The sequence below is a fragment of the Chrysochloris asiatica genome, unplaced genomic scaffold (assembly GCF_000296735.1).
Source record: "Chrysochloris asiatica unplaced genomic scaffold, ChrAsi1.0 scaffold00004, whole genome shotgun sequence".
Classification (NCBI taxonomy): domain Eukaryota; kingdom Metazoa; phylum Chordata; class Mammalia; order Afrosoricida; family Chrysochloridae; genus Chrysochloris; species Chrysochloris asiatica.
Window position 1 is genome coordinate 34,214,345 of NW_006408522.1, and position 17,682 is coordinate 34,232,026.

At 50.6% G+C, this 17,682-nt stretch overlaps 1 protein-coding gene across 1 annotated transcript in view; it reads left to right on the forward strand.

Annotated features, from left to right (window-relative positions):
• The window catches only part of SPTBN5 (spectrin, beta, non-erythrocytic 5), a 56,037-nt gene that overhangs the window by 7,417 nt on the left and 30,938 nt on the right, over positions 1 to 17,682 (forward strand). The window contains exons 6-20 of the mRNA XM_006831894.1: positions 270 to 901; positions 2,435 to 2,573; positions 2,692 to 2,930; positions 3,292 to 3,445; positions 3,563 to 3,763; positions 3,883 to 4,095; positions 12,514 to 12,660; positions 13,246 to 13,398; positions 13,914 to 14,044; positions 14,248 to 14,478; positions 14,752 to 15,039; positions 15,990 to 16,230; positions 16,392 to 16,531; positions 16,722 to 16,821; positions 17,488 to 17,658. Coding sequence (XP_006831957.1) covers positions 270 to 901; positions 2,435 to 2,573; positions 2,692 to 2,930; positions 3,292 to 3,445; positions 3,563 to 3,763; positions 3,883 to 4,095; positions 12,514 to 12,660; positions 13,246 to 13,398; positions 13,914 to 14,044; positions 14,248 to 14,478; positions 14,752 to 15,039; positions 15,990 to 16,230; positions 16,392 to 16,531; positions 16,722 to 16,821; positions 17,488 to 17,658 — 3,180 coding nt within the window. The remainder of the gene's footprint in view (positions 1 to 269; positions 902 to 2,434; positions 2,574 to 2,691; positions 2,931 to 3,291; positions 3,446 to 3,562; positions 3,764 to 3,882; positions 4,096 to 12,513; positions 12,661 to 13,245; positions 13,399 to 13,913; positions 14,045 to 14,247; positions 14,479 to 14,751; positions 15,040 to 15,989; positions 16,231 to 16,391; positions 16,532 to 16,721; positions 16,822 to 17,487; positions 17,659 to 17,682) is intronic.

Here is a 17,682-nt window from a genome sequence, read left to right on the forward strand (position 1 = left end):
CTGATGCATGTTTTTTGAGGGGAGGGTGCTTTCTTACTCTCTGGATTCCATGGCAGAGGTTGAGGCCTGGGAGGGCTGTTCTCAGGGTAGGTGTCTCAGCTGGGGACAGAGAGGTGTAACAGGAGGCTGAGGTGCTTTGGAGTCTGTGGGTGGGCTCTGGGGAAGGGAAAGGAGCCCCTCTTGGGAAACTCTGGCTGGCACTCAGCATCCAAAAGGGCAGTGCCTCCATTCCCAGGCTTGAGCCAGTCACCACTCTGACCCCTCCCCAGCTCCTGCTTCAGCTCCAGAAGACAGAGGAGCTGCGGACCCGGTACCAGCAGCTGGTAGCCGACCTGCTGCACTGGATTGCAGAGAAGCAGGCACAGTTAGAGGCACGGGATTTCCCAGACTCACTGCCTGCCATGAGTCAGCTCCTAGTGGCCTTTGCCTCCTTCCGCACCCAGGAAAAACCACCACGGCTACAGCAGCGAGGAGCCACTGAGGTCCTGCTCTTCCAGCTGCAAACAGGGCTCCGAGCCCAGAAGTGCAGGCCCTTCCTGCCTTGTGAGGAACTGAGCCCTGCAGAGCTGTCCCAGCGCTGGGCAGGTTTGGAACGGGCAGAGGCTGCACGAAGCCAAGCCTTACAGCAACAGCTGCTGCACCTGGAGCGGCTGGAGACATTGGCCAGGCGCTTCCAGCGAAAGGTGGCTCTCCGGGAGAGCTTCCTGGTGGACACAGAACACATACTCAGTCAGGTGGGAGTCCCACTGGCCAGCCCAGCCATGGTAGAGGCAGCTGCTCAGAGGCTGAGTATGCTTGAGGCTAGCATCCTGCCCCAGGAGGGGCGCTTCCAAGCCCTAGCTGAGATGGCAGACATCCTCCGGCAGGAGAGGTATCACAGCTGGGCAGAAGTGGCCTGCAGGTGAGCCTGAGCATATGAACTGTCCTCACAACAGGACAAGGTTTCCCTACAACATTCCCACTCCTGGTCACCAAAGAAAGGGGAAATTCAATGGATTCAGGGTTCCCTTTAAAAAGATCTTTTTCCTACGTAAGCCTGAAATTCTATCATATATAATTCATCCCTTTTGATAAAGCATTGTCCTTTCCAGAAAGCCTCTTGTGAATTTGTTCAGTGAACAAATATTTACTGAGTGTCTACTATGCTCCAAAGGAGTCCCTGCATGATACAAGTAGTTAAGTGTTGGCTATTAACCAAAAGGCTGGCAGTTCGAATCCACTCAGAAGTACTTAGGAAGAGGGTGATCTACTTCTAGAAGATTGTGGCTATTGGAAACTCTATGGAAGGCAGTTCTACTCTGCAATACATGGGGTCATAAGTTAAAATTGACACTATGGCACCTGGTGTGTTTGCTTGCTTGTTTCCACTATGTCCTAAGCTCTGTTCTAGGTTTTGGGGATTTAGCATGAACAGGATATCCTAAACCAAAAGTCCTGCTTTTATGGAGCCTACACGTTCCTAAGGAAAATAGACAAATAAGAAAAATTGTCTAGTATGTGAAATGTTAAGTGCTATCAAGTTGGTTCAGACTCATAGTGATCCTGTATGGGGTTTCAGAGGCTGTAAATTTTTGCAGGAGTAAAAAGTTTCATCTTTCTCCATCAGAGTAGCTGGTGGGTTCAAATCGCCAACCTTGTGGTTCACAGCACAGTGCTTATCCTACAGAGCCGTTGTATTCTCAGTTTGTGAAATAGTGATTAAAAAATGAATAAAGCAAGATAGGGAAATGTGAAGTGTTAAGAAGGGGGCTAGAGGGGATAAAACTTGAGACTGAAGGTGGCAACAGGGGAGGCTTTACTAGGAAGTGGACTTTTGAGCAAATACCAAGAAGTTGGCAGCAGACATGTTGGAAAGATAGCATGGAGGCCAGGGAGGTGTGGGGTGAGGATGGAGGCAGACAGTGAAGACAGGTTTTACCCAGAGAAAGATGGGAAATCATTGGAGGGTTTGAGAGAGGAGTGACATGACCTGTTTTGTTTTAAACTGATCACTCTGGGTATCATGTTGGGAGTAGAATGAAGGGCAGAGGCAGAAGCAACAGTCCCAAACAGATGACTTAGGGGGAAGTACTGGAGGGAATGAGTGGTGGGACCTAGGTATATTCTGAAAGTAGGATTTTCAGACAGATCAGATGTGGGCTGCAGGAGAGTGAGGAATTAAGATTTTAGCTGGTTTACCTAGAAGGAGGGAGTAGCCATCAACTGAGATGGGGATTGGAAAGGAAGATAGGGAAGCCTTGAAGGACAGGGCCCTCCTTTGTTTGGCTTCTCTGCCAAAAACCAGATAGACTATTCCAGCCACCCCATGCCAAGGGGCTCACATCACAGACCCTGTCCCAGTCTCTGAGTTCAGGCTCCTCCACTGACTGGGGACCCCAAGATAGCGTCCCTGCCCTTACCCCCGGGAGACTGCCCTTATTCTCACATCTTCCAGGCAGGTGGAGATCACACAACGATGGGAGGGGCTCCTTCAGCGTCTCCAAGGGCAGAGGGAACAGATGACAAGCACCCAGGCCATGCAGAGCCTGCTGCAGGAAATCGAGGCTGCCTCTGACCAGCTCAAGGAGCTGCAGGTGGGCCCAGGACTAGCCGACCACAGGGCAATACAGCAGGATACGGGATTTTCCCCAGCCCTGGGGCTCAAGGGGACCCAGCCCTTTGGATCTGAAATAACCACCCATCTCTGGCCAGGTGCCAGTCAGCTCTACAGCCTGTGGGCAGCAGCTGGCAGAGGTAGTAGAGCTGCTGCAGAGGCATGAATTGTTGGAGGTCCAGGTCTCTGCCCATGGAGCCCGCGTGAGCCACCTTGTCCATCAGACCAAGCTGAGCTCCGCTACTGGCAGCAGTGTGGACAGTGTGGAGATACTGAAGGCCAATGCCCAGCAGCTGGTCCAGCTCCACCAGGGCCTGGTGTCTCTAATCAGGGTCCGGTAAGGGCCCCACTCCAGCATCTCTACCTTCTCCAGAACTCTGAACCCAAATAACCACCTGTCCCTGGCAACTTCCTCTACACTTACTCCCACCCCAAAGACCTCTGTCTCCCCTCTGTCTTTGGTGGTGGTGGTGGTGTACCACCTAGACGGTGCCAACACATAACAACCCTGTATGGGGTTTCCTAGGCTACAAATCTTTGGTTCGCAATCCAGCTTGTAATCCCCTACACCAGGGTTTCTCCACCTCCTGAGTGGTTCAGGGAAAAGAAAATCCTGTGCAATCGGTCAGGTCTGGCCACTGGTAGGAAACTGCTTCCCATAATTCTACAAGTCCCTCGTTGGCGCTTCCGGTTCCCAGGCGCCATCAGTTGGAGCAGGCTCTGCAGTGGACAAAGTTCTTGCACAACTGTGAGGAGGAGGAATCCTGGCTGAGTGAGCGCACACAGCTGGTGGAGAAGGTGGCCCTGAGCCGGGACCTCTGCCAGCTGTCAGCCGCTGTGAAGAAGCAGAAGGTGCCTACCACCTCTTGCCCTGCCGGTCCCCTATCACTCTGCCTGCCCCTCCTACGACCCTGGCCCCTTCCTCTTTCCCTTCCTTTCACTTAGCAGGCTTCTACTGGCCTCCAATAGGCACTGGAAGCCGAGATCCGCCGCCACCAGGGCGTGTGCGCTGACCTTTCGCAGAGGGGACGTGACCTTGGCATTCGGGGACCCCCAACGCAGCCAGATCCCCGGGAGCGAGCTGAGGCAGTGCAGGACGCATGGCAGCTGCTCCGGACCCGGGTGACAGGGCTGGGTGCACGGCTCCAGACAGCTCTGCTGGTCCAGCAGGTACCACAGCGGCTCGAGGTCGATGCTCCTAGCCCCGCACCCTCACTTCCGCACATCACTCCTACTTTACATATCCTTCCTCGCGCATCCCTCCTCCTTCCAACATCCCTCCTCCACAGTACTTTGCAGACGCGGCAGACGCTGCCTCGTGGTTGCGCGAGCAGCGGTCCCTACTGGACAGCATGTCTTGCCGGCCGGACCAAGCGGACGCCGAGACACTACTGCTGCACCACCAGCCGCTACAGCACACCCTGCACGCCTTCGGGGCAGAGCTACAACAGCTGGAAGAACAGGCCCGGGTGGCCGCGGCCCGAGCGTCGCTCGCGGTACAGGTGGGAGCCAGGCACAGGGTGGGGAGGGCAGAGACCAGGAAGGGGCCCAGACTCACAGGTCTGCGAGACCAAATGTTTCAGCCAGGTCCTGGCACTGCACTCCTCTCCCGTGCCCTGTCACCGCTGGGCTGTCCAGAGAGAGAATGGGAGGGTCTTGAAGAGGCGAATCTAAAGCTGTCACTGGACAGGGTGGCACCAATGAGCAGTTTCTATTCGACAATGCAGTTTCCATCATCATCTGTGAGAGATCATTTGGCGATTTAAAACTAATTATCATGGGTGCTACTCTATGTAGATACACCTCTGCTCAGGGTCATGGCCTTACCTGGGTTTGGCAGTGCCCCCATCAGCAGCATCTCACCTGCTGACCCAGCTCAGAGTCAGTAGGAATCCTGTCTGCCCACACATACTGAGATCATTACAGTTGCAGGGTGGCTGCTCACTTTGCCCTGTAGTTTCTAACCACCAATGAGATTCTTCTAGAAATGTCCTCCTTTGCTTTCCTTGCTGGACTTAAAGTGTCCTTAAGCCTGCTTCTACTGGGGCATTCTCTCTCTCTTGACCTGGCTCTCCTGAGTGTTGAAGGACCTAATTGCTAACCATGGTTGTTCAGCAGTAGGATTCTCCCAATCTCCCAGAGACAAGGTTTGACTCCTGATTGATGCAATTCATGTACAGTGGAGGCTTGCATGTGTGTTGCTACGATGCAAAAAAAAGTTTCAACTGAACTTCTAAAACCTAAGACTGGGAAGAAAGTTCTGGTGATCTACTTCTGAAAACTCAGCCAATAAAAACCCTGTGGAGCACAAGTGTAATTTCCTTGTACATGATGTTGCCGAAAGTCAGGGGCTAACAACAACAGTGTGTGCATGCAGTCACTTTAAATCAGGGGTGACTAACAACATTCACTGACCATGGAGTCTCTGGGTAGTGCAGATGGTTAACAGGCTCAGCTTCTAATGAAAGATTGGAGTTCACCCAGAGCACCTAAAAAGAAAGTCCTGGCAATTTACTTAAATAATTCTATGAAACCCACTTCAAATCTCACATGCATGGGGTCACTGTAAGTCAGAATCATTGCAAAAAAACCCAGTTTTTTAAAATGCGTATGTGGTCCTGGCACTTTAGGCCAGTCCCCTTTCAAAAAGTCAGGGAGCTCAAGATATGTACACCAAGGCCCTTAGACTTGGCCCCTCTTCTCCCATCCTCAAGGAAGCTCAGCCTTCATTCCAATCCAGAATCTCTGTTTGCTACACTAGCATCTTCCTGCCCAGGGAACCTCTCCTCCCTTGCACATCCCTCCTCCCTCATGCATCCCTCCGGACCCCTTCTCTCTGCCCAGTCATGCCCAATGCACCCTTTGAGCTGCAACTCAGGTCCTCTTTCTCGGGAGGTAAATGACAGAGAAGTCAATTGTTGACCTGCCTGGTCCCTTCCAGGTCCAAAACGTTTGTAGTTTCAAAACTTTTAATACAGTCTAGATTGATCTCTCTCTTTTCCTCTATGTTTATTCCCTGGGCTACATAACTATAATTAATGCTTTTTGAAATTCAATCCATGGTACATTAACAACTGTCAGGTCCAACCCCTCACTTTACGGATGAAGTAACCAAAGCAAAACAAAACAAAACAAAAAACTGTTTTGTTCAAGTCAATTCCAATTTATTGAACCAAGTCTCTGCAATATCAGATCACTGCCCCAGGATACACTGTTATGCCTGCTGGAGAGGCTCCCAACTCTGACTCCAGAGTTGTTTCTATCCCATCCTACCCTGTGTGTCCATGATGTTTAACTCCGAACACTGATGTTATAGTAACACTTCATGTTTTTGCTGTAAGATTCTAATATCGTCTTCTTTCTGTGTGTGTGTGTGTGTGTGTGTGTGCTCCGCTTCTCCAGTTTGAATTAATTATTTAAGTGAGTGGAGTATGTCCTCGACTGCTCAGCTAGTGCTGGCATTGATGGGATGGTTAAGCCGCCCCCTGGCATTTCCAGGCCCTTGTTTTGCTCAATAGTTCTGGGTGGGGGAGGAGAGGTACCCCCTCTGCTGGGGGTGGGGAGCTACTTTGGCAGCTAAGTAAAGACTTTTCCACCTCCTCCATACAGGGGGAGTTCCCAGAACGCTGGAGCAGGCTTGATGGGAATACCACTGGGAGACACCAGGATTGGCCCCAGCTCTTGGCATCACCAGGTAGCCAGCACCTATGGCCCTAGGCCCAGACATGCTTTCCCTACAGAGGTACAAGAGCTGGGCATGACTTCTGAGAGGGCTCACCCATCCCTTTATGTAAGGGGACACTGTGACTTTTGTCTCCAGGATGTTGCTGGAAACCTGTCAAAAATCCAAACCGATGTTGTTATCATGGGCGAAGGGTTAACCTATTCTATGTGACGCTAAAGCATCCAAGGACTGAAGGAAAGAGGCTAAGGGAAGGCCAATTGAGGCTCAGGTGGAGGAGGGGTTTAGAGCTGCCCAAAGATAGACAGGGCTGCTAGTCTATCTACAAGGGTGAGTCAAAAATTATCCTCACTCCTCTAATATTAAAACGCCTATCCACGTCCATGACTGATGACAACACTGAGCGTGCATGTGAAATGATTCTGTCGGATAGATGAGTGACAGTGGATTCTGAAGCATTTCATTTGCAAATCAACCATGGCTCTGACTATGAAATAATCTATGACAGACTCAGGTTTTGAAAAGTTTGTGTGAGATGAATACCGAAACAACTCACGGAAGAGCACAAACAGAAGCTTTTGAACACTTGCAGACAAAATTTGGACCGATACTCATAGGAGCTCTAGTAGCATAGTGGTTACGAATCGAGCTGCAAACCGCAAGGTCAGCAGTTCGAAACTACCAGCTGTTCCGTGGGAGAAAGATGAGGCGTTCTGCTCCCGCAAAGATTTACAGCCTCGGAAACCCTGTACAGGGTCGCTATGAGTCAGAACCGACTCCACAGCACATAACAACAACAACAACAACTCAAAGGAAGGTAAAAGTTTCTTTAAAACAAACAAAAAAAAATCATTACTAGTGACAAGACAGTAGCTGTCTTGACAATACTAGGACTCTGAGAGTATGCAGCAGAGTGTGGAATGGACACATCCTCAATTGCTGACCAGTAAAAAGCTCAAAAGTCAACCATCAGCTGGTAAATTGATGCCTACAGTTTTCTGGGATCCTCAAGGGCCAGTATTGGAACTGTATCAGGAAAAATGTTCAACACTCAGCAGTGAGAGGCTCACTGAAGAGCTAAAGTCTAAACTTCAGATTAAACACAGAGAACTGCTATCCAGGGTGTTGAGATCTTGCATGACAATGCACTTCCACAAATCTCTGCCCACACTGTTGACACAGGGCAAGAACTTCATGTTGAAGTGTCAAAGCATCCTCCCTATAGTCCTGATCTTTCTCCACGAGACTTCCACCTGCTTAGTCTCCTGAAAGCAGCCCTTCAAGGACAAAGATTCACCTCTGATGAAGAAGTGAAGACAGCAGTGCATTAATGGCTCACAGCTCAGCCTAAAACATTTTTTTTAATAAGGGAATATGAAAGCTTCTTGACAGATGGACAAAGTGTTTTGAAAAGCAAGGAGATAATGTCAAAAAATGATGCATTTGTCTTTTCTAAAAGTTGATTAAAATAAATTCTACAGCCAGAGTGCAGGTAATTTTTGACTCACCCTAGTAGCAGGAGGAGTGAGTTCTCAGCACTAGGCAGCCACCAGAGGAGGTGGCTTCACACCAGTCAAAGGGTAGGTGAGCTGGTCATCTGTTCCAAAACCCAATAGAGCCATTCTAGTCTGTATGCATGCGGTCGCAATGAGTCAGAATTGACCTGATAGCAACCAACCACAACAATTTCCTTTTCTCCAGTCGCCTTACAACCTGGAGCAGCCTGGTCAGATGTTTGCCCTGGGGCTGAGGCACAGAGGGAGGGAGGAGCACCAGCCTGTGCTTTCCTGGTCCTTCTCTGCTGAGCTCCTCTGCCGATGCTGCGTCTCTGGTTCTGTCCACTGAAGTCCCATCTTGTCTTGAAGCCTTTTCCACTGCCCACAGACTGTGCTAGCCTTTTCCCCCCGGATATTCATCAGACATCCATGCAGATTCGGTTTGTCTATGGACAGTCCTGGGACCTATTCTAATGGCTCGTTGTCTGTGAGCCTTACAGTCCTGAAGAATCATAGCCCTCGGTGGGAAGGCCTGCAGAGGTATATCTAACGTAGGCATGTGCCCTGGGTGCCACTGGAAGGGGGTGCCACTAAGCAGTTTCTATGAACCATCAGTTTTCCATCGCCAGCAGTGAGAGGTCATGCAGCATGTTAAAAATTAGTATTTTCATATTTGGAAGCCTCCATGGGTCAAGGGGGAGCATATGATAAGCACTGCACTGTGAACCATATCCACGGTTCGAGCCCACCAGCCGATCTGGGGAAAGATGAGGCTTTCTGCTCCCTCAAAGATTTTTAGCCGCAGAAATCCTGTACAGGGTCACTATGAGTTGGAACCGACTCAAGGACACTTAACAACAACAACAAATAGGTCAAGGGGAGTCATAGTGTGGTGCTGTAGGATAAGCACTGAACTGCTAACCGAAAGGTCTACAGTTCCAATCCACCAGCCACACTGAGGAAGGAAGATGAGGCTTTCTACCCCTGTAAAAATTTGCAGCCTCAGAAACCCTATTCAGGGTCACTATGAGTCAGAGTAGACTTGATGGCAGTGATTTTTTTTTTAGGGGTCTATAGGTCAATGGAAGGAGCTCTGATAGCATAATGGTTACGAATCGGGCTGCTAATTTCACAGTCAGCAGTTTGAAACTACCAACTGTTCCACAGGAGAAAAATGAGGCTTTCTGCTCCCGTAAAGATTTACAGCCTCGGAAACCCTATGCAGGGTCGCTATGAGTCGGAACCAACTCCACAGCACATAACAACAACAATAGGTCAAGGGAAGCCCTGGTGGCACAGTGGTTAAGCTAAACCTAAAGGTTGATGGTTTGAACCCACCAGCAGCTCCACGGGAGAAAGCTATGGCAGTCTGCTTCTATAAAGATCACAGCCTTAGAAACTCTATGAGGCAGTTCTCCTTTCTCCTGTAGGGTTGTTGTTGTTAGGTGCCATCGACTTGGTACCGACTCATAACAACTCTATGCACAACAAAACGAAACACTGCCCTGTCCTGGGCCAACTTCACGGTTGTTGCCATGCTTGAGCCCATTGATGCTGGCATTTTGCTAATCCATCTTGCTGGGGGTCTTTCTCTTTTTCTCTGACCCTCCACCTTACCAAACATGATATCATTCTCCAGCAACTGATCCCTTCTGATAATATGTCCGAAGAATGAGAGACGAAGTATGGCCATCCTGGCCTCCAAGGAGCACTCTGGGTGCACTTCTTCCAACATAGATTTGTTGGTTCTTTTGGCAGCCATGGCACTTTCAATATTCTCCTCCAACACCATAACTCAAAAGCATCAATTCATCTACGGTCTTCCTTATTCACTGTCCAGCTTTCACATGCATATGAGGTTATTGAAAATACCATGGTTTGGGTCAGACGCACCTTAGTCCTCAAGCTGACATCTTTGCTGTTCAACACTTTAAAAAGGTCTTGTGCAGCAGATTTGCCTAATGCAATACGTTGTTTGATTTCTTGACTGCTTCCATGAGTGTTGATGGTTGATCCAAGAAGAATGAAGTCCTTGACTTCATATCCCATGCTAGTAAAGTTTTACCAAAGGTAATACAGAAACGGCTGCAAGCATACACTGACAGAGAGCTTCCAGAGGTTCAAGTCAGATTCAAAAGAAGACGTAGAATTGCTGATGTCTGATGGAGCTTGGCTGAAAGCAGAATATCAGAAAGATGTTTACCTGTGCTTTATTGACTACGCAAAGGCTTTCGATTATGTGGATCATGACAAGATATGGACAACATTGCAAAGTATGAGTATTCCGGAACACTTAATTGTGCTCATGAGGAATCCATACATGGACCAAGATGCAGTTGTTCAAACAGAACATGGGAACACTGAATGGTTTAAAGTTAAGAAAGGTATGCAACAGGGTTGTATTCTTTCACCATACTTATTCAACCTGTATGCTGAGCAAATAATCCGAGAAGCTAGGTTATATGAAGAAAAACATGCCATCAGGATTAGAGGGAGATTCATTAACAACTTGCTATATGCGGATGATACAACCTTGCTTGCTGAAAGTGAAGAGGACTTAAAATACTTACTGATGAAGATTAAAGACCACAGCCTTTGGTATGGATTGCATGTCAATGTAAAGAAAACAAAAATCCTCACCACTGAACCAATAAACAAAATTCTTATCAATGGAGAAAAGATTGAAGCTGTCAAAGACTTTATTCTTCTTGGATCAACCATCCTGTAGGGTTGTTGTTGTTGGTAAGTGCTGTGGGGTCAATTCCTGTAGGATAGCTGAGTCAAAATTGGTTTGGTTTGGTTTGGTTTTTAGTTGGGTCAAGGCAGACTTGGGATCTTGCTCTGCTGAGTGTAGAAAGAGAGTAGTTAGTTAGTAGTTAAGTGCCGTCGAGTCGGTTCCGACCCATAGCGACCCTGTACAGGGTTTCCGAGGCTGTAAATCTTTACGGGAGCAGAACACCTCATCTTTCTCCCGCGGAGCAGCTGGTAGTTTCGAACTGCTAGCCTTAAGGTTCGCAGCCCGATTCGTAACCACTACGCTACCAGAGCTCCTTGTAGAAAGAGAAGAAGCTGGAAAAAATGCCTTTGAGCACATTATGAAGCAGTTTATACCCGTGGTAACAAGGAAGGTACAATTGCCATTCTCATGTTGATCCACAAAGTGCTAAGGAAAAGATCCATGTGCCTGACTTGGTTTTTGTTTTTTTAAACTTTTTTTAATCTTTTATTGTGAATTGAGTAATAGTTTACATAGGAGAACATCGGTTTTACACTCATCCTACCATACTTTGTTTCATTGCAATGATTATAATCCCCTCTGTGCATCATCATTCAACAGTATTTGCTTCTATTCCCTCTGCGGTTTTGTTTTGTTTTGTTTTTTGATGTACACAAAAAACTCAGGAATATATAATAATTTAAACAACCAAAGAGCACATTCTGCGAGCCTGCCTCCTGTCCACCAGCACTCAGTCTTTCTCTTTCCATGAGTCTAGAGTCCTCAACTGCTCTATCTCTCCATGGCCTCATCTCTGCCTCCATCTCTGGTGTCACTGCTTCTCTGGTTGTTGTTGTTGTTGTTATGTGCCATTGAGTCAATACCAACTCATAGCAACTCTATGCATAGCAGAACAAAACACTGCCCGATCCTGGGCTAACCTCATTATTGTTGCCACGCTTGAGTCCATCAATGCTGCCACTTGGCCAATCCTTTTTCTCTGACCCTCCACCTTACCAAACATGATCTCCTTCTCCAGCAACTGGTCCCTCCTGACAATATGCCCGAAGTATGAGAGATGAAGTTTGGCCATCCTGGCCTCCAAGGAGCACTCTGGCTACACTTCTTCCAACACAGATCTGTTGGTTCTTTTGGCAGCCCATGGAACTCTCAATATTCTCCTCCAACACCATAACTCAAAAGCATCAATTCATCTGCGGTCTTCCTTATTCACTGTCCAGCTTTCACATGCATATGAGGTTATTGAAAATACCATGGCTTGGGTCAGACGCACCTTAGTCCTCAAGCTGACATCTTTGCTGTTCAACACTTTCAAATGGTCTTGTGCAGCAGATTTGCCTAATGCAATATGTCCTTTGATCTCTTGACTGCTGCTTCCATGAGTGTTGATGGTTGATCCAAGAAAAATGAATGCTTCTCTGGTTAGGGCCCCACATTCCGCTCATGCTCTTCTCTCTTGAAGGTCCTAGGGTCCTGTGTTCCTGGAACTGACTTGTGCTTTTGAGCTCATACTATGCTAAGATTGTCTAAGAGATCGGTGTCAGATGTTTGGGCAGGAGAGCAATTTTGGTGGCTGCCAGAGATGCTGTGTCCTCCACTAGACCTCCTGTAGATATGCCTCTGAAGGCCTTCTCTCCTAGTCCCCAAGGCTCCTTGTATGAGGCCAGGCCAGGGAACCACCTAGTAATAAAGCACCCCACTACCCAACCCCCCACGCCCGAAGCCTGCTGCGTGGAAAGGCGTGGGACCTGAGCAGTCCTCAGAACCTGTCCTTTTACAGGGAAACATTTCACCTGGCTCCAAGGGGAAACCCTGGAACCGGTGCATCAGATGGGTTCGGACACCTGGGAGCTGAAAGAACCGACAGCCAGCCAGGCCATGGCAGCCCTTAGCTATGGTGTAGAGCAGAAGCCCCAGGTATACCCACTGGCCCCACCCAGCTGCGGCTTCTATTACTTGGGCTGATGGATGCCCTCTGTGAATGAGTTGCCCTTTGTCTGCATAGGCGGGGTCTGCCCTGGGTCCTCAGGGGGAAGGCCCAAGGAAGCAGGGAGCCTGGTGTTCATCTGACCCTGACTTTGACCCCAATACCATACTGGAGACACAGGACCACTTGAGGCAGGATTATGAAGGGCTGCAAGCCCTGATGAAGGTAAGACTCCTTTTCCAAGAATTTCTCCTTGACCACCTGCTCTGTGCTTGCCCTATGCCATGAACGCAGGGAACAGAGCAGTAACTGGACATGCTCCTTGCCCTCAGAGAGCTTACATTTTGGCAGAGGGGCTATCAAACCAACCAGTGGGAGGATTTGGGTACAGTGGGTCATCTTGAGGGGGCAGGGAAAGGCATCTCTCTGGAACGGATGTTGAAGCTGAGACTTAAACAAGAAGCAGAGGACAGGAATGGCAAGGAGTGTAGGGGAGGTAGATGTCTGGGAAAATAAGGGAAGTGTTCTAGGCAGGACCTGTGCAAAGGCAGTGGAAGGAGTGATGGCCACAGTGCCTGGAGCACAGTGGCCAGGGAGGCAGTGGCTGGGGAAGAGGCAGGAAAGAAGTGTGGATTTTCCCTCAGAGCAGTGGACAGTAATGAAGGGCTTTGAGCAGGACAGGAGGGAGGGAGAACACATGCTAAGTTCTTGCCTGACAGAAGGTGCAGGGGTGGGGGTGGGGTGGGTGGGCAACTTGAGCTGCATTAGGGAGTACTGGGCCTCACCTTCCTCTGGGCTGCCTCTCCTCAGCATCGCAGGGCCGGACTAGAAGAGGCGGTGGCCCTGTTTGGCTTCTACAGCTCCTGTGGTGAAGTCTTGTCCTGGCTGGAGGACCAGACAGCTCTGATCCAGATGCTGCAGCCCCAGGCTAACAACTTAGAGATCATGAAGCTGAAATATGAGGTGCGGCCCCCTCAGAACCCAAGGGCATCTTAGATACTTGACCATACTCCCTCTCCTGATTTCCATCCCTCTTCCCCTTTCCTGAAGGAGCTCTGGTAGCGTAGTGGTTATGAGTTGGGCTGCTAACCTCAAGGTCAGCAGTTCAAAACTACCAGCTGTTCCACAGAAGAAAGATGAGGCTTTCTGCTCCAGTAAAGATTTATAGCTTTGGAAACCCTATAAGGAGTCACTATGAGTTGGAACCAACTCCACGGCATGTAACCACTACCACCACCTCCTTTCCTGACTCCCTATTCACTCCTGTACCCCAGTTCTCCATGAGAACTCTGGTCCTACCTGAGGAAGGGAGCAAGGAAGTTGGCCTTGAGTTTTGAGGCCTCATAACCCTGTCCTTCCAGAAGGATGCAGTTTGAGCCTCTTTGGAACAGAGAGTATGGCAGAGGTCAATCACAGACTTGAAGGTAGTATGGGAAAAGAAGGAGCCCTTTAGAAGCTGGGATTCTTCTTGTCCCCAGAACTGTCTTGCCACCCTGGCTGTGGGAAAGAGTCGCTGGGCTGAGGTCAACAGCTCCGCTGAGCAACTGCAGCAGATCCATCCTGGGGACTCCACACGAATCCAGCAACAGCAGGAAGAACTGAGTCAGAGGTGAGTGAGGAGGCAGTGGGAGGTGATACAGGTTTGAGTGCCTGCTCACCTGCCCCTGAGATGACAGGTAGAGAAACTGACATGTCAGAGACAGGGAGGAGTGGGCCTGGGGACTAACCTGGCAGCTTGTTTTGTGTGCCCAAGGCCCCGGATAGATGGGTGACTTCTCTGTCATGGAAACATGTCTGGTGCCCTCTGCCCAGGTGGAGACAGCTGGAGGCCCTGACAAAGGAGAAGGAGATGGAACTGGCAGGCATCGCAGATGTGTGTAGCGCTCTGCAGGAGTGTGACTCCATCCAGGACCATCTGCAGGACCTGAGACTTCAACTGGAAGCCCAGGAGCCCGGGAGCTCAGGGAGCAGGACACACATCCTACAACAGAAGGTGCTAGTGCTCAAGAGGAGGACCCACCACGTCCAAAGTGTGGCCATAAAGTAAGTTCAGCCGGGAGACAGGGAGGCAGTGGGGCAGGGAGTGTTGCTGAGCAGGATTATGGAATAGTGACGGAAGAATGAGGAGTGAGTGCTGACCGAAGGGCTAGGGCAAAGCTGGTGGTGGACACTATGTGAGAGAAAATAATCAGGGTGAGAGAAAGGGTCACATAGGTCGAGCTGAGGGGGTGCATGTATGCCTGAGCAGAGGAGCAGTAACTGGGGCCCTGGGCTCAGAGCAGGCAGGGCACTGACTGTACACTGGGCACTCCCCAGGGTAGAGGAGTCAGGCCCCACAGAGAGCTGGGCCCTGAGAGACCGGGTGAAGACACTGCACGGGCTGCTGAAGCAAGTGCAGGGGCAGGCGGTCCAGCAGACTCAGGCCCAGGCCGAGGCTCAGGCCCGGCACAGCTTCCTGCAGGAGAGCCGGCAACTGATGCTCTGGGCAGAGGGTGTCTGGGCTCGGCTGCACAGTGAGGAAGAGGCAGTGGACATGGCCTCAGCCCAGAGGCTCCTGGCGGAGCATCAAGACCTGCTGGAGGAGATCCACCTGCAGCAGGAAAGGTCAGGAGAAAAGGGTGAATGGGACACGCTGCAGGCTAGCAATGGGCCAGAGAGAGAGAGGTGGCAGGACTCAGTGTGGCTACCCACAGGAATGGTCCAGGCCGGTGGCCTGCATGAAGCTTGAGTCCAATTTATAGGAGGCAGGATGTAAACTAGGACTTGGGTCAGGAATTCTGTATACTTCAGGAAGGGATCCAGGGCCTAGTCTGAGCTGCCCGAGAGGTTGTCTGCATCCTGAACCTGGCCATACCCAATTCTGGTGAGCCTGGTAGCTTGTTTCACTCAGACCCTACTGGGCCCTGGAGTGGAAAAGCTCAGGACTCACTCCGAGACTCAGATATACATCGCCTCAGCATGGCAATGCTGCTTCTCATACAGGGATGATGTTAGTGCCTACAGGCTTTAGTCCCCATGAAGGAGCTTGACTGGTGGGTCCAGTGGGTGTCAAAATTCATCCATCCTCTGCTCGCCAGACCCTACCACCCAGCCAGAACTGCCTCAGCCCAGAGCAAGTAAAGCCTTCTTCTAATTCACTCAAAGATGTTGGCTGTCCCCAAACTGGATAAGAGCGGGAAGAGTTACCTTTTCTAATTGCACAAAGGCTTCTTGTGAGCTAGCAGTGGCCCTGCAGGCAGGCTTGTGGTCTGAATGATTTTTCACTTACTGAGATGTGCTGACCTGACCTGGCCACCAGCAGTCCACATTTGCAGGACAGCCAACTGCAGAAAGGGTTAAGACATACAGGGAGCCTAGGAACTATTGCACACCTAAGTCCTATGCTCGATGCCTCCTTAGCAGGCCAGACACAGTTGTCCCACAGAATGAGTGAACCAACTAGGCCAAGCAGCCTGAGCTCAGCACTCGAGGGTAAAGGAGGCATGGAGACCAGGAGAAGAAGGTTGGAGAATAGAGCTGGAGGAGTTTGACCGTCTACCTGTCACCCTGGATAGGTTTCAGAAGCTGGAGGCTCAGGGCCAGCACCAGGCAGCCTTAGACTCCCCAGGTTCCCAAGAGGTGACGAGTGCTCTGGGGCTCCTGGGCCAGCAAGGCAGAGAGCTGAGGGCTGCCTGGGAGCAACGACAGCGGCAGCTGCAGGAGGGGCTGGAGCTGCAGAGGTTTGGCCAGGAAGCAGCTGGTTTCATTGCCATCTGTGCCAACCATGAGACCTTCCTTCATCTGGACCACCTCTGGGTATGGAGCCATGGGTGGGCACTGGGATGCTGCTCCCTCAGCACTGGAGGGACCTCACCTCCTGGGGCTCAGAAGCCAGGATAAGCAGTAGGTCCCTGGATCAGTGAGATGGTGCCGACCCCCATCCTCCCAGGCATGACCCCAGGTCTCTGCACCCCCAGGAGGATGTAGGGGAGATCCAGCACCTGCTACAGCGGTCTCAGGAGTTTGAGCGGCTCCTGAGCATCCTGAGCCCCCGGGCAGAGGCTCTGCAGGCACATGGCCGGAAGCTGGTTCAGAGCCAGCACTCTGCAGCACACACGTGAGACTGGGTCTCCATCTGGGCAGCGCCCACCTCCCTTGCTCTGTTAGTCTGCATACATTATTGTCCTGAGACTAGCAGGAGCTCTGCTGTCCCAGGAATGTGGGTGGGCAGACAGCGTGCCTTGGGCTGGTGGACCAAGGGCAGAGTGGAACCCTCACCCCTATTCCTCACCCCCTCTGCCCTCCAGGGTCAGAGAGCAGCTGCAGAGTGTCCAGGCCCAGTGGACCAAGGTCCGGGAGAGGAGTGAGCAGAGAAAGAAGCAGCTGCTAACTTCCCTCCAGCTCCAGGTGAGAGATCGTACCCTGAGGAACGCCTCATGTGAAACTGCTGCGCCAAAAACCGTGACAGGAGATGGGGAACTTTTCACACATGTGTTGTCGATCGATAGGACACTTTTGAAGCAAGCATGATGGCCCTGAACTTTCCAGATGAGGACACTGAGTCCACGGCATTCCACTCTTAGAGTCAGGACTGGGGCTCAAGTCCAGGCCTCCTCTTGAATATCCCCTATTCTGTCCCTTATCAAGTGAGTCCCTAACAATTCTGGACACACATGAAACTCTTCCATGGGTCGTGGGTACCAGCTACAGACCAAGTTTCTGTCAGATGTTTATTCAGCACCTCTTAGGTACTCAGAACGGGGCTAGCCCACAGGTTCACACATCTTGAGTCTGGTTGGAGCTGTTTGGCCAATACCAGACCCCATGTGGCTAGAGTAGTAGGAACACCCACCAGGTGTTCCTCGTTTCTGGCACAGGGCTCTGGAAAGTTCCAACCCTGACTCCTGGGGCCTCCTCCTACTATTTTTCCTGAGACATTCTCCCTCCAGATCTCCTCAGATGTCCCCTCCCAGCTTGGGAAGCGGTAACTTCTCTTAGACCCCAAGATTGGCTCTGGGTCCTGTTCTTCCCCGTGGGTATCCTTGGACCAGTCTCACTCCCATTCTTGGGCAGGAATGGAAGCAGGATGTGGCAGAGCTGATGCTATGGATGGAGAAGAAGAAGCTGATTGTAGCAGATGAGGCCCCTGGAGAGTCCAGGAACATCCTGCGGAAACTCAGATGGCACAAGGCAGTTGAGAGTGAGCTGCTGGCCACTCACAGGCATGTGGAGAATGTGGAACAGGTGGGAACACTATACAGCAAACGC